The sequence below is a fragment of the Macrobrachium nipponense genome, chromosome 4, assembly GCF_015104395.2.
Source record: "Macrobrachium nipponense isolate FS-2020 chromosome 4, ASM1510439v2, whole genome shotgun sequence".
Taxonomy (NCBI): Eukaryota; Metazoa; Arthropoda; class Malacostraca; order Decapoda; family Palaemonidae; genus Macrobrachium; species Macrobrachium nipponense.
In genome coordinates, this window is record NC_061100.1 from 51,658,600 (window position 1) to 51,673,191 (window position 14,592).

Here is a 14,592-nt window from a genome sequence, read left to right on the forward strand (position 1 = left end):
TAAATATTATTGTGCTGTAACTCAGTTATCCTATGGATGCGTAGAACCTGTATAGTAAATTGTCCAAGATGTACCAAATAAAGTAATGCCAATTATTTTTTCCAGATTTGATCTGTGGTTTAGTGGCAACCCTATTTCTAGTTTTGATTCTAGTACTCCTCGCTGTTTATTGTGTAAAATCCCGCAATATGTCAACTCAACCCCGTGTTTTGGCATGTAATGGAAATGGCCATATAAATGGTAAAAGGTGTGCACAAGCTGTCAGTCTTGGGCAGTCAGAGGGTCATGCAGACATCGAAGGGCAGGAAATGGAAGTTTATATCCCCATGCTGACACAGATACCCCCAGACTTCAAATCTCCACCTCTTGATACCAAGGTACATTGTAAACATCTTTTATTTTAGTGTTGTGTTGCTTAACATTTTTTTTTTATTACTGAGAGAAATGTGATCATCAGTGAATATGATCCTGTTTGAAAACAAAATGTTTTATAATAAAACATTTTTCTGCTAACCCTTAATCATATATAACTGTATTCAGTGCAAATGGCTCCCAGCCACTCCCAAGTTGATAGAATTTGGAAGGTCCAGACAACACTCCACTGTCCTACAATGACCTTCCTTCATGTTAATCTCCATGTTGAAAACTGTTGGTAAGGAGTACACTGAAGCTTATTGTTAATGGGTTAGTAGGAAAACATGCTTTATTGTAAGAACATCATATGTTCATACAAGGCCTTAATCCTAAATAGCTTGAACTACAATGTAGAGGGGAGGACATAGACAAATGATCCTTGAAAAAAGAAGGAGACCATGATGCAAGAAATCCATTCCCTCCCATTGGAGCAGCAGTTGAATCATTCAAAACCGTGGAAGTATTTGTGAAGTGATGGATTTTCGGGGCAAGTGATAAACCCAAAATTTTTAACCCAGCTCATCAATTTATGCGTGCCTAATCCTGCAGTCAGCAGCTTTCTGAATTGAAACAAGAAAGAACCTTCACTTGACTTGTTATGTTTTTTTCCATTTAGGCAGTGCCTCTTTAGCTGGTAATTGTAGGTATGCCAATCCCTGTTTGTTCTGATGCCATATACTTATCTCGAACTACTTTTAATAGGAAAACGTGGGATTGCCAATCCCATTATCAACCAGAAAAACATTTTTTTTCTGGTTATCCCCCACACCAGGGGGTCAGCGGCCATGCGACCCAAGGTAGAGGTCGGCAGTGCTTTCCTGGTCACTGACCCGTTAACATGGGTCAGCGCTTCTCCCATGTATCGACTCGACCCTTCGTTGTTTCCCTTGCCTTCCGAGTGTTAGTGTATCCCTCTCTTGTGTGTTTGCGTGCCCTTCACTCAATGGAGTCCGTTCCTCCTCAAAGGTGTTGTCCAGGCCCGTCAGGCGCTAAGTTTTGTGGGGCCTTCCTTTCCACTTTCCCTTTGACCCCCACTCTTTGTGCTCCAAGTGTCGGGGTGGGCCTTGCTCGCAGGACTCCACATGAGGAATGGGTATAATGGCCTCCCCCTACAGTGGGTTAAGGTGGCCTCCAGAGAAGTAAAAGAAGGACAAGTCTCCTTCAAGAAGTCTCGTTTGGTGGAACCCTTGTCTGTGAGGCCGTCACCGTTACCATCTTCCACTCCTATACAGGTGATTGTTTCCCCTGTGATGATGACGATCTCTAGAAGGTGGGTGGGACCGCTGCCTTCTTTGTGGCTCACCCACAGCTGAGGTGCGGGCCACATGAGAGGGACGGGGTACTCTGCTTGGGTTGCCTGGTGTGGCTCCCTCTGCTGGCATGCTCTCTCCCCCTGCGCTGGACCTGGGCTTGGGGTTGGTAGAGCCGTCCCCTGTTCCAGCCAACGCTACCACCGGGGTTTTCCTCCACGCCAATGGGGGCCCCTATTCATGTTCCTGGAGGGATACGGCGTCCCTTGGTGGCAGTGGGAGCTGATGGGTTCCTCAGTGTGCCAGACCTGGTCTTGGACCAGCACCCCTCACACCCCATTCAGATCCCCACTGATGTGCATCGGTAGCGCCAGCCCCTGTCCCTATGAGGCTACCACTGTGTTTTCCTCCACTCCGATGAGGCCCCTGTTCATGTCCCCCGATGTATACAGCACCCCTCGGAAGCAGCGGGAACTGACTGGTTCCTCAGAGTGCCAGACTTGGTCTTGGACCAGCACCTCTCGCAGCCCGTTCAGTTCCCCTGTGAAAGATGAGGAATTTCTGTGTCTGACTGCTTCCCCAGGGTGGGGCACCCCCGGAAGCCATGGCACGGGCCAGGCTGGGCTCCAGGCCTTAGCTGTATCCCCCTGGGCCGAGCCCAGCAAGAAGAGGAAGAAGTTGAGGAAGAAGGTCTCTTCCTCCGGGGCGTCCTCTTCTTTGGGCTCCTCTCCCTTGGATGAAGACACCCATAGGAGGGGGTGCAGGGCAGAGAAGAGGTGTCGTGCTACATGGAGTCGAGCGAGTTTGACCCCCTCCTCCCTTCGCCATGCTCTGCTCTTCCTGTCATACCCTACACCGGAGGGGTTGGGATAGGTGCGGTAGCCGCTGCTACGGGGCACGCCATCACGAACGACCCCACTTCCTGGTCAGACGGTCTGAGCTACCTTCCCCCATGCTTGTGGTTCCCATGGCGGTCTCGTGAGTGGGATGCGCTGCTTTCCCGTCAACCTTTCCTCCGCACTAGTCCAGGCCCTTGTCAGTAGGACTCCCATGACTGCTCCACTGGTATGGCCTGCCAGTAGCCTTCCAGAATGAGTTGTCCGCCCTCCCTGGATCACGCCCCACCTCCCATGGTGGTGCCCACTCAGCCCTTAAAGGACAGCAAGAACGAGTCATTCATCCAGGACGGCCCTCAGTGCCTTGGAAGGGCAAGGCACGACCGATGAGGGATCAACTCACAGGCGGGTCCTAGCCCTCTTTCGGAGAAGGAACTTTCTAGCAGACCCTATCCTCCCTCTGACACCTAGAGATCCTCCACGGTAGATTTCCTAGTAGCTAAGGCCAAGCAGAGGAGGGTCTACACCCCAGAGGTCTTCTCCTTCTACCCCCAAGTCCTTGGAGGATAACATCTCCCCCCTCACCCCGGCCTTTTCGGGGGAGAGACTCTTGGTGAGTTCGGTCTCCTTCCCAGCAGCAGGAGGCCATGGGATGAAGACCACGGCATGGGCCGCCGTCCAGGCAGCCACCTGGCTCGACCTATGGGCCAGTATGGTGGCCAGATTCACCACCAACCAACTTGTAGGACGTGGCCGAGTTGGCCCAACCCAAGGAGCTGGTCCTGTTTGGTGGAAGGCCATCGGCTCCTTGACTTTTCAGACGATCATACAATGAACTAAAAGGGTCTTCCATAGGAGGGACGCCCTGCTAGCCAGTTGGCTTAGACAACTTCCTTACAAGGAAGCTAACCTCCTGAGGTACGCCTTGATTATGGTTGAGTTCCTCTGGCCAGAGGACCTTGTGGAGGAGGCCCTGGAGCATTGACAATAGCCAGCCAGGACTCCCTCCTCTACAGGGCCTGCTTCAGGCACCCAGCACGGCATAGAGCACAGGATGCTCCCGGCCCAGGCAACAGCAGAGGTATGGGGCACAGAGGGCGTCTGCTAACCTGGAACCAGTCTCTGGAGGTTGGGTAGGACAAGGGACTCAGCCCTCCCCTGGGGCCCCCTTGTCATCTTCCTCCTCCTCCTACAGACCCAGGTCTTTGGCCTCCTGAAGGGGTTGTAACGGCCGCTCCCCTAGGAGGAAGTAGGACGAGAGGCCCCTCCCCCTTCATCTGCTCCCGCCACAGGTGGGAGGTTGCCTCTCGAATCATTGATGGAGAGGGGAGGGTCACTGGGCCGTCCCTCGGACAGTCTGGGTGCTCAGGGACGGCTACCAGATACCTGTCCAGGACATGAAGCTGCCCCTAGCCAGAAAACTGGAGGTCCAAACAACCCTGCCGCGGGACTCCCGACATAGGAGGCATTGCGGTCAGATGTCCAGTCATTACTGGATTGGGAGCCCTCCAACCGGTGGCACAAACTCCCCAGGGTTCTTCAGCCGCCGCTTCCTGGTGGAGAAGGCCGCTGGGGGTGGAGACTGGTCATAGGCTTTTCAGTACCAAACGCCTTCTTCCAGAAGATGCCCTCCAAGGGGGAGACTCCTAGGCCGGCCCTAGCGACCTTGAGGTAAAGGGCTTCATGTTGTCCCTGGACCCCAAGGAGGTGTATTTCCAGATCCTGGTGCACCCATCCAGCAGGAAATACTAGCAGATAGGTGAGAAGACAAGACCTACTTGCTGAGGACCCTTGGCTTTGGCCTTTCCTCGGCTCCACAGCTCTTCACCATGGTGCTGTCCCTTGTGTCGGCTTGGGCCCACAAGTGAGGATTCCGGCCCCCGCACTACTGGCCTTTGGCTTGGAACTGGGCCTCTTCCTGAATTGAGAGAGGTCGCAGTTGTCCTCCACTGCCAAATGGTGTACTTGGGGATGGTCCTCAACAAGAGGTAGCCAGGATCAGATTGGATGATATTTGGCACTTAGCCTTACCATTCCTCTGGAACACTTCCCGTCTAGTGGAGGATTGGCAGACTCTTGGGATATCTAGTCTCCTTAGAGAAGTTAGTGCACCAGGGAAGGCTACAATTGTGCTCCATTCAATGGATCCTGATGGAGAGGTGGTCTCCTCAGGGAAACCCCTTGCTCACGTTCACCCTGCCCTCTCAGGCTACCAGGGAGGTCTCCAGTGGTGGGCCAATCGGGCAAACTCTCCGGGGAGCACCTCTCGCGGTTTCCCCTCTGGAGATGCTATGCTCCTATTCACCATGGATGCATTGAAGGAAGATTGGGATTTCCAACCGGCAATCTGAGACGAGAGAGGGGCTCTGGACAGAGCAAGAAAAGACACTGCGCATAAACGGGCTGGAGTTGCTTGCGGCCCAGAAAGTCCTGTTGGGATTCGAGCAGAAGATCAGAAACAAGGCGGCAGCATTGATGTGCGTCAATGCCACGGTGGTGGCTTATGTCAGAATACAGGGCGGGATGAGGTCCCATCACCTGTGCAAGCTCACGGAGGAAATCCTGGAGTGGGCCACAGGGATCGGCACGACTCTGACCGTAGTTTCATTCTAGGGAAGGGAACATGATCGAAGATGTACTGAGCAGGCAAGCCCAGGTGATAGAGGCAGAGTGGTTACTGCACCCGAAGTGGCGAGGGAGTTGATTGAAGAGTAGGGCTCCCTTTCCCTGGACCTGTTCGCAACATGGCTAAATTCCAAACTGCCAGCATCCTGCTCCCCAGTGCCCAACCCAACAGTGGCACCTGGGGACGCCTTCCAACATCCTTGGGACGGGATAGACATGCACGTTCCGGCCCTTCGGAGTGATCAGGCACGTCCGAAACCATCTAAGGAATCAAAGGGTGCTCATCTGACCCCCATGTTGCCAGATGGGGTGGTTTTCGGACCTCCAGGATCTAGTGGGGCAAGATCCTTTGGAACTGCCGCTCAGGTTGGCCCTTCTAAAGCAGCTCCACTTCAAGGGGTATCACGAAGGGCCTCAAGCCCCCTCCCTTTATGGGTGAAGACTATTGAATGGCTGTTGGATAGGAAAGGCTTCTCTAAGAGGGCAGCCTCTCATATGTCAGGTTAGCTAGGATAAGGCCTGAAGCCCTGCAAGCCAAATTCCTCAGGTAGCAGGCTTCCTGGTACACCTGAGACTTGACATAGGCTTTGCAGTCTCAGTCGTGGAGGTGGTCAGGGCCACCCTTTGGCAAAGCTTCCCCCTGAAAAGCTTGGGCTTAGGGGGATCCTAGGCACCCTTCGAATTTAATCGTAGGTTTCGAGCAACTTGTACCCCCAAGATACTGCACGTTCCCCAGTGGGATGTTGCTTAGGTTCTGGGTTCCTTGAAGAGGCTTTCCTTTGGGCCCCCTTAGGGACATTCTTGACAGGGAGTTGACCCTGAAGATGGGCCACCTCCTGGCTCGAGGCCCCACCAAAAGAATTTGGGAACATTGTGGGTTGGCTCATGAGGTCTGCCACTCAAAGGAGGGGAAGGACCCCGCCTTTCTTTATGTTCCCTCTTTCGTAGCTAAGACACAGAACCCTTCAGTGTCAGACGTCAGGTTTGAGGAATTCCTGATCCCAGCCATAGTGAGTCCAGGTGACCCAAGGGACCTTCTTCTATGCCCGGTCAGGGCGGTAAGGAAGTACAGTAGTGCCTCAGGTTATGAAATTAATCTGTTCCAAACCGGCCTTCGTAACCTGATTTTATCGTATCTAGAACTACATTTTACATGTAAATTGCCTAATTCGTTTCAAGCCCTACAAAAACACCACAGTAAATTTTATAATAAAGCTAAATTGACCAATAAACAATGAAATACAACTTTTGGACCATTCAGTATTTAACCTAACCGTTACTGTACCTGTAAATAAAGTGTATTAGTGTACAGGGTACAAGAAACACTGTGTAGTACATGTATGTACATATGTAGTAAAATGTGGAACCTTACCTTTCGAGTGAGGTGATGTCCAAAAATGGCAGAAAACATTTATACTAAACTTTACAAAACACATTAACAATGGCAGAAAACATTAAAACTTCTTGATTATCTCCATCTTCGTCCCCATAGAAAACGTCCTCTTTCTCCATAGAAAACATCCTCTTCTTTCCATGAACTTCAGCAACATTCTTGGGACCCATGGCTAATAACATATGTCATTAAGTTCATACACAACACGATAAAGTAACTTACAGTACAACAAAAGTGAAATCACTAACATAAATTTACGTTAACAAACTAAATATATGTGAACGAACGAATTCCAAGTGTTTACAATAACGTTGCCGCAAAAAATGGTCAAGGAACGCCTTTACATAGAGGCATGATGGGACAGATGCTGACCAATAGGAGAGCAGGATCTTAGAGCAATGACTAGTATCAGGAACCACTAGGAGAGCAGGAGGATGGTGGTGAGTCTACTGAGTTGGCGGCACGCCAGTTTTAAAATTGTTCTCGGCGGCCTGGGCGAATCTAGGACTTTACCCTTTTGCAACCTGAATTATTTTCGTACACAGAAGCAAAAAAATCTTTGTCTTTTCTTTTGTAACCTGAATTTTTTGTACGTAGGGACTTTCGTATGTAGAGGTTCCACTGTACCTCAGCAGCACAACCAGTTCAGACCGGGTATTAGGAATCTATTCCTGTCCAGGCTCAGAGAAGTAGCCAGTCTCAAGGAACACTATCTCATCCGGGCCGAGGGAACAATCAGAAGGGCTTACAGGGGAGTGGGTAAGCCTCGCCTGAAGAATACCAGACCCCATGAGATCAGGTGCATTGGCCCCTCTCTGGCCTTTACTAAGCTTGCAGTCAACCAGAGCTTGGGGGCAGGAGTGTGAAACAGACAGTCCACATTCACAGCCCACCACTTACAGGGTTGGTTGCACATGGAAGGTTGATATGCATAAGGGCTCATATACTTATAACAGTGTTAAAATCAGCACCTGTTCTCTTGTTTTATTGTCTGTCTGCTTATGCCAGAGGTGTATCTATTAGATAGGAGTGGTTTGTGGTGGCATGTTTGTGTTTCCTTACTAACAGTTATGACCTGGATCGTTAATGGATGCTCTCTTGTTTGTCAGTTTGTCATAAGTTGTATTTTAACAGATTTGCAGAACAGCAGCACCAATATGTAGTAGTTGTGTTACTCTGTCAAACTTCTCAGTTCCAGCAGCCTTTTATTCCTCACATATGCATTGTTGGACTGTACTGTGGAACAGCCTCCCTGAGAATGTGCAGTTAGAACCTCAGAATTCAACCAAAGATGCAATGCATTACTACCCTAAAACAATTTGCCTTGTATTTTAATTATTTACATTTTTATATATTTATGCATCACTAACTTTTTTTGTGACTTATCTCTTCTAAATCCTGTTATCTTGTGTAACTTCTTTCAACTGAACACCATATTCTTTGGAAGCTTGACTTTCAAGTCAGTGGTCCCTGTAAGCATGTTCCATGTGAATAAGGGTGTTTATCTTCTAAATACTAATAATACAGGCCCACAATCCCATATCTGAAACCTTTGGGGCAAGTTGTGTTTTGGTGAACGTTGCTCAGAAATACACAAGTGCATTTCATTTCTAACAATTACATTCCATAAAACTAGAGTATGTAGCATCAACAAGAATTGTAATTGTCATAAATAGTACTCTTGTATTATCTATATGGGGTATTATCTGATCCTTAGAATTTTGTCCCAAAACAGGATTTCATCACATACAATATCGTTGCGAAATGCGTTTTCGATAAATTACGTGAGGATATGCGTAAATGTGCAGGTTTCAGTCCTTGGTAGATTTCACCGATAAGGCATACGTGAGTTAGCTTTAAACCGATAGGCTAAAGAGCAAAATTTCAGTAGGTTAATCATGAATCTTATAATGTCCAGCCAGGCTTATCAAACTTGTGGCTTGTGTAAGAATTCAGTACTATTTTTTACATTACCCACCACTTGCTACTGCATGCAAAACACTTGAATAAACAACATTAATGTCATAAACAATCAAATCAAGAAACAAATCAAGAAGGGCTATAGGCCTGAAGGAACAAATTATAAGCAGGCTGCAAAATGTTTTGGAGGAAAAAGCAACATCTGAATCTGGCAAAATCATCTGTGTACTTCATTTACTTTACTGCATTTATGTATTTATTATGTACATAATTAAATTTTCTAAACCCAGCTTTGACAATTTATGAAAGAAACTAATTAATTTTCATTCAACAACTAATGACTTTGATGTCAATAAAGTGCACTCAGCTGATGATATTAAGAATGTACTATACAGAACCAGAATACAAATGGCGCATGGTCGCTTTCTTCATATTTTGTAACATGATATGGCAATGATACATACAATATAATAGGATGCAGTAAAACAACAGCTTTACCAAATTATTAATACAGCTCTAATTTGACTTTTGCAAATGGATATCTGTCAGTGTAACAATGTATCCATGGCACTAGTCTTCTCTCTCTCTCTCTCTCTCTCTCTCTCTCTCTCTCTCTCTCTCTCTCTCATTCTGTATGATAGTTTTATTACAAGTTAATATCCTTTGATAAAATATGAAAATATGTACTAATGTACTAAATGAAGAAATTAAACCATGCATATGAAGCATGAATGTAAACGTTGGTACAATAGCTACAAAATACGAAATTAATTGAAAAATAATGACAAATGAAATAGATCAGGAGTGATAAAATATTTTCTTGTGTACTGTTATGTGTGTGGTAATCATTTATTATAGTAGTCAACTAAAAATGAGAGAAAAAAAGGTAAACAGTAACATCCTCATTGCTGAAATACCATATTGAGACGTAAAACACACACACACACACACACAATGTGAAGCTTCCTTGATACTATGAGGTGAAATGGAAAATCATTCATTACAATAAAACAGAGGATGATTAATTATTTTTTAATTGTTCTAAAAATGAATTTGCTTTGGACACTCCATCTCTGAGAAATGCTCTATGTACTAAAGATGTAAACATAGGATAAGCTTTACATATACAGTTTCCATGATAGAGCAAGAGCAAAATGGGAGTGGTCTTAATAAAACAGAGAATAAATGATAACTTTTAAATTATGTTCTTAAAAATAATATATTTGAAGAGCCCTGTATGAATGATATAATACATAGCATAATTTACAATAAGGAAACACAACAACAAAAAGGTAAATTCATCAAATTATGAGTAAAGTAAGTGAAATACTACTATAAAGTATGATAACAACTGATAATGATGATAACACCAAGGTAGGCTGTGGGTTAACACAGGTATACCTTGGTGGGTAGTGGTGTCAGTGCACCTCACACAGTACACTGTAGGTATTACTTAACCCTTTAACGCCTATTGGACGTATTAAACGTCGACATAAACTGTCTGTCGGGTGCTGATTGGACGTATGGTACATCGATACAAAAAGGTTTTTTTTTAAATTTGCTGAAAAATACTAATAGGCCTACCAGGCAAAAATTTTGAATCACGTGCCTTGGGGGATGCTGGGAGCTCACGGATCAAGGCTTGTTTTGCTTACAAACTTTACGCAGGCGCGCAAGCACGAATTTCTTTCTTATCGTACTGAAAAGTATCAGTGACAGAATTTTTACACCATTTTAAATTAGCTGTTACATGGAGTATTAGATATGAAAATGTGCGCAATTTTATGTAGAGTACAACTAAAAAATTCTCATGATTGTAGCTTTTATCAGTGTTGAAATATTTTCATTTAAATAACGATGTGCCAAAATTTCAACCTTTGGTCAACTTTGACTCTACCGAAATGGTCGAAAAACGCAATTGTAAGCTAAAACTCTTATATTCTAGTAATATTCAATCATTTACCTTAATTTTGCAACAAATTGGAAGTCTCTAGCACAATATTTCGATTTATGGTGAATTTATGAAAAAAACTTTTTCCTTATGTCCGCGCGGTAACTCTTCCGAAAAACTCATAAATTTTTTTGTGCGATTGTGGTAATGTTTGCACCATTTTAAATTAGCCGTTATATAAAGTTTTATATATGGAAATGTGCACAATTTCATGCACAATACAACTAAAAACAACCCATGGTTGTAGCTTTTATCAGTTTTGAAATATTTTCATATAAATAATGATAAGTGCCAAAATTTCAACCTTCGGTCAACTTTGACTCTACCAAAATGGTCGAAAAACGCAATTGTAAGCTAAAACTCTTATATTCTATTCTAGTAATATTCAAATATTTACCTTCATTTTGCAACAAATTGGAAGTCTCTAGCACAATATTTCGATTTATGGTGAATTTATAAAAAATAAAAAATTTTCCTTATGTCTGCGCGGTAACTCTTCCGAAAAAAATCAGAAATTTTTTTGTCCGATTGTCGTAATGTTTGCACCATTTTAAATTAGCCATTACATAAAGTTTTAATGTATGGAAATGTGCGCAATTTTATGTAGAATACAACAAAAAATAATTGAAGGATGTAGCTTTTCTCATTTTCAAAATATTTGCATATAAATCACGATAAATGATTTATATGCAAATATTTTGCATATAAATATTTTGCATATAAAACCATGTTCGGTCAACTTTGACTCTACCGAAATGGTCGAAAAACGCAATTGTAAGCTAAAACGCTTACATTCTAGTAATATTCAGTTATTTATCTTCATTTTGAAACAAATTCGAAGTCTCTAGCACAATATTTAGATTTATGGTGAATTTAAAAAAAAACTTTCCTTCCCTCCGCTCGCGGATTCTCTGCCGCAAATCTCCAAAATGCGCACGGCGCATTCTCGTAATATGTGCTCCGTTTCATATTAGGCATTTCATAGTTTTATATATGAAAATGTGCACAATTTCATGTAGAATACAACGAAAAATAATTGAAGGTTGTAGCTTTTCTCATTTTTGAAATATTTGCATATAAAAATATATAAAAAAAAATTTGACATTCAGTCAACTTTAACTCGTCCGAAATGGTCGAAAACTGCAATTGTAAGCTAAAACTCTTACAGTATAGTAATATTCAATCATTTATCTTCATTTTGAAATAAATTGGAAGTCTCTAGAATAATATTTAGAATTATGGTGAATTTTTGAAAGAATCTTTTTTTAACGTCCACGTGTAACGAATTCATGCATCATTTTGTGATAATATTTTCTCTGTGTTGCTTTGATCACAATTTAGTGTACAATACACTAAATTGTGATCACAATTTAGTGTACAATACACTAAATGATCACAATTTAGTGTACAATACAGCGCTATTTGAATACAATTATATATGAAATTTTGTTTTCACGCTATCATATATCGCATTATTTATATATGATAATGATATTTTTTTCATTTCTGATGGTTGCATACTAAACTTTAGGCAATGACAAAAAAAGGAGCCAAAAATGAACTCTTAATCTTGGAAACTAAGCGTGCTGTTATTTTTTGAAAAAAATATTTTTTCCGCTTCGGCGCTCACTCTGAGACCCCCTCGGCATACGGGAGACAATTTTTATTATACCCCTTCGGCGTTAAAGGGTTAAGGTGGTTCTTTGCAGCATGCCTTCAGCCCCTAGCTTCAACCCCTTTCATTCCTTTTACTGCCTCCTCTCATATTCTCTTTCTTCCATCTGACTTTCCATCCTCTCCTATCAGTTGATTCATAGCACAATGAGAAGTTTTCCTCCTGTTACACCTTTCAAACCTTTTATTGTCAAATCCATTTCAGCGCTGAAGTAACCCATAGGTCCAAGTGCTTGGCTTTGGACTAAATTTTATGTTCAATTCAATACAATACAAGTAGACTACGATGTAGCCTGTATATACAGTACATACATACCATATTGTGTGTTGTGTATGAAAGGAAAAATAAAAAAAGGAGGTTCTTTTTTTTATGTACAATGTATTTTTATATGTTTACAGTAATTTTTTGTGTTTCAGCAAAATATTTAAAACAAAGTGATATCCATGTTATTTGGTAGTGTACTGTAAGTACAGTTCCTATACCATACATACAGTGGACCCCTGTATTTGTGTTCTCAACATTCACGGACTCATAGTCTTCACAGATTTCTTTATGGACCATATCTACCCATTATTCACAGGACATTTTATGATTCACAGTGATTTTATATGAGGCCTATCCGCAAATTATTGTATTTTCATTTCAATTTCATGATTAAATGCACATTTTTTTTTATAAAACTATTAAAAAAACAACTACATAAGCATTTTTAGTGGGTTTTTCTTGAGTTTGAAGTAACAAATTAGGCAGTTCTAAGCATTTTTATAGGGGGTTTTAAGTTTTTGCAGATTCTTGCAAATTTTTTGGGAGGGCAGGGAAGGTTTTGTCTAGAACGCATCCCCCCCGAATGCGGAGAGTCCAATGTATTGTGTTTTGTGTACGAGAGAGAATTTTTTTTTTATGAAATGTGTTTATATAGTATATTTTGTTACATATATGGGAAATAGGCTAGCTAATTGCCTTGTTCATCAAGTTTTCAGTTTAAAATGTGATGGTTGTTTACAAGCATACTGAGTGTTTACAGTTATGTGGTATTGACAAGGTGGAGGAGTAAGGATAACCAGTTGCCGGTTTACACCCATAGCCTTTCATTTGACCTTTATCCTATCATCAGTGGCTTTGCACATTAGAGAAAATCAAAGAATTTATCAGTTTCTCAAGACTGCCAGAGAAAAATGGTATACAAATTGCCATTATTTTCTACAAAGTACATCTCAAAGAGGGCCTTTTTCCAAGATGATGATATTATTATTATTATTATTATTATCATTATTATTATTATTATTTAAATATATTCCTCCACCCCTGAGTAACAGTGTACATATTGCATAATATAAAATAAAAATGATCCAGTTGGGTGGTTAGTTGCTTTTTTCCAACTGCAAACAAAATGCTAATAGAGGGGAGTCATACTTATTATACTAGAACTGGCCCATGATAAAACAAGAACAGTAAATACTAATGATAACAGTACTTAGTGTTAATAGTAATAAGATACGTTCTTGGAATAATATATCAAACAAAAGCAGAATTTCAGTCAGATGGCCTGAGCATACAATCTTGTGACTGATGCCTTATTTCTGTTATTTGCTGATGTCAAAGAAGTTTTATTAGTCATTTGTTCAAGGACATAGACATGGTACATTACAGGTTTTAAGAGCAGAAACAATTTTATAGCAGGATCTAAGAGGGACCACCAAAACCCTTGTACTATATATTTGGTCCATGGACCCTTGCACTGGATTAAACATAAAAGGACCTTTGAACTTTTTACCAAATGTATCTTTGGAACGGTTTATATTTTGACTTCCTTCCCTTGGCATAATAAGGCGTACTGATTACATTATGCTGTTTCTGGCAAGTATGCAATGCTGTTAAAAGGGGAATATTCATGTTCGTATCTGAATGTGACCTTAGCCCCTCCTTGAAGGTAGGTATTCTAGGAGGACTTGTCCAAATTCCTTGCATCCTAGGGGCATTGAACTTTCATTAAAGTACTTAAACTTGTGGTCGTTAAACTTACATGAGGCACTATGCAGAATAACACCAGGTCAAGCTAGGATTTCCCTTCTTTCTTTTGTGTCTGGTGAGCTGCTGACTTCAGTACCCCCCCAGAAAATGAATGCTCATAGGACATCAGACGAACGTACTTTATAAGCTTGCGAACTTTAAGCCCCAAACTTGAAAAGTGCTTGTGATACACCTAAAAAGTACCCGTTTTCGTGTACACTTTTAGGTTTGTGCAAGCCTTAAATATGCTTGAAATAAACCTTAATAAAAGCCTTGAAAGAGCTTCAAAATACCATGGTCTAAACCTTCAAAAAGCCCATACAGAACCTTAAATATGCTTTATAAATGCCTCATAATTACCTATTAACTGCTTTTAACATACTTTGTACAATCCTGTACAGAACCTTAAATAGGCTTTATAAATGCCTCATAATTACCTTTTAACTGCTTTATACAAATGATGTAAGGATATTAAACAATCCTTATAGAGGCCCTGAAAATGTGTTTACAAGGTTTAC

General features: G+C 42.3%; 1 protein-coding gene across 5 annotated transcripts in view; it reads left to right on the plus strand.

Moving 5' to 3' along the window:
• LOC135210925 (protogenin B-like) overlaps positions 1-14,592 on the plus strand; it is a 677,376-nt gene that overhangs the window by 618,429 nt on the left and 44,355 nt on the right. For all 5 annotated transcript variants that reach the window (XM_064243892.1, XM_064243894.1, XM_064243893.1 and 2 more), the window contains one exon: positions 106-377. In XM_064243892.1, coding sequence (XP_064099962.1) covers positions 106-377 — 272 coding nt within the window. The remainder of the gene's footprint in view (positions 1-105; positions 378-14,592) is intronic.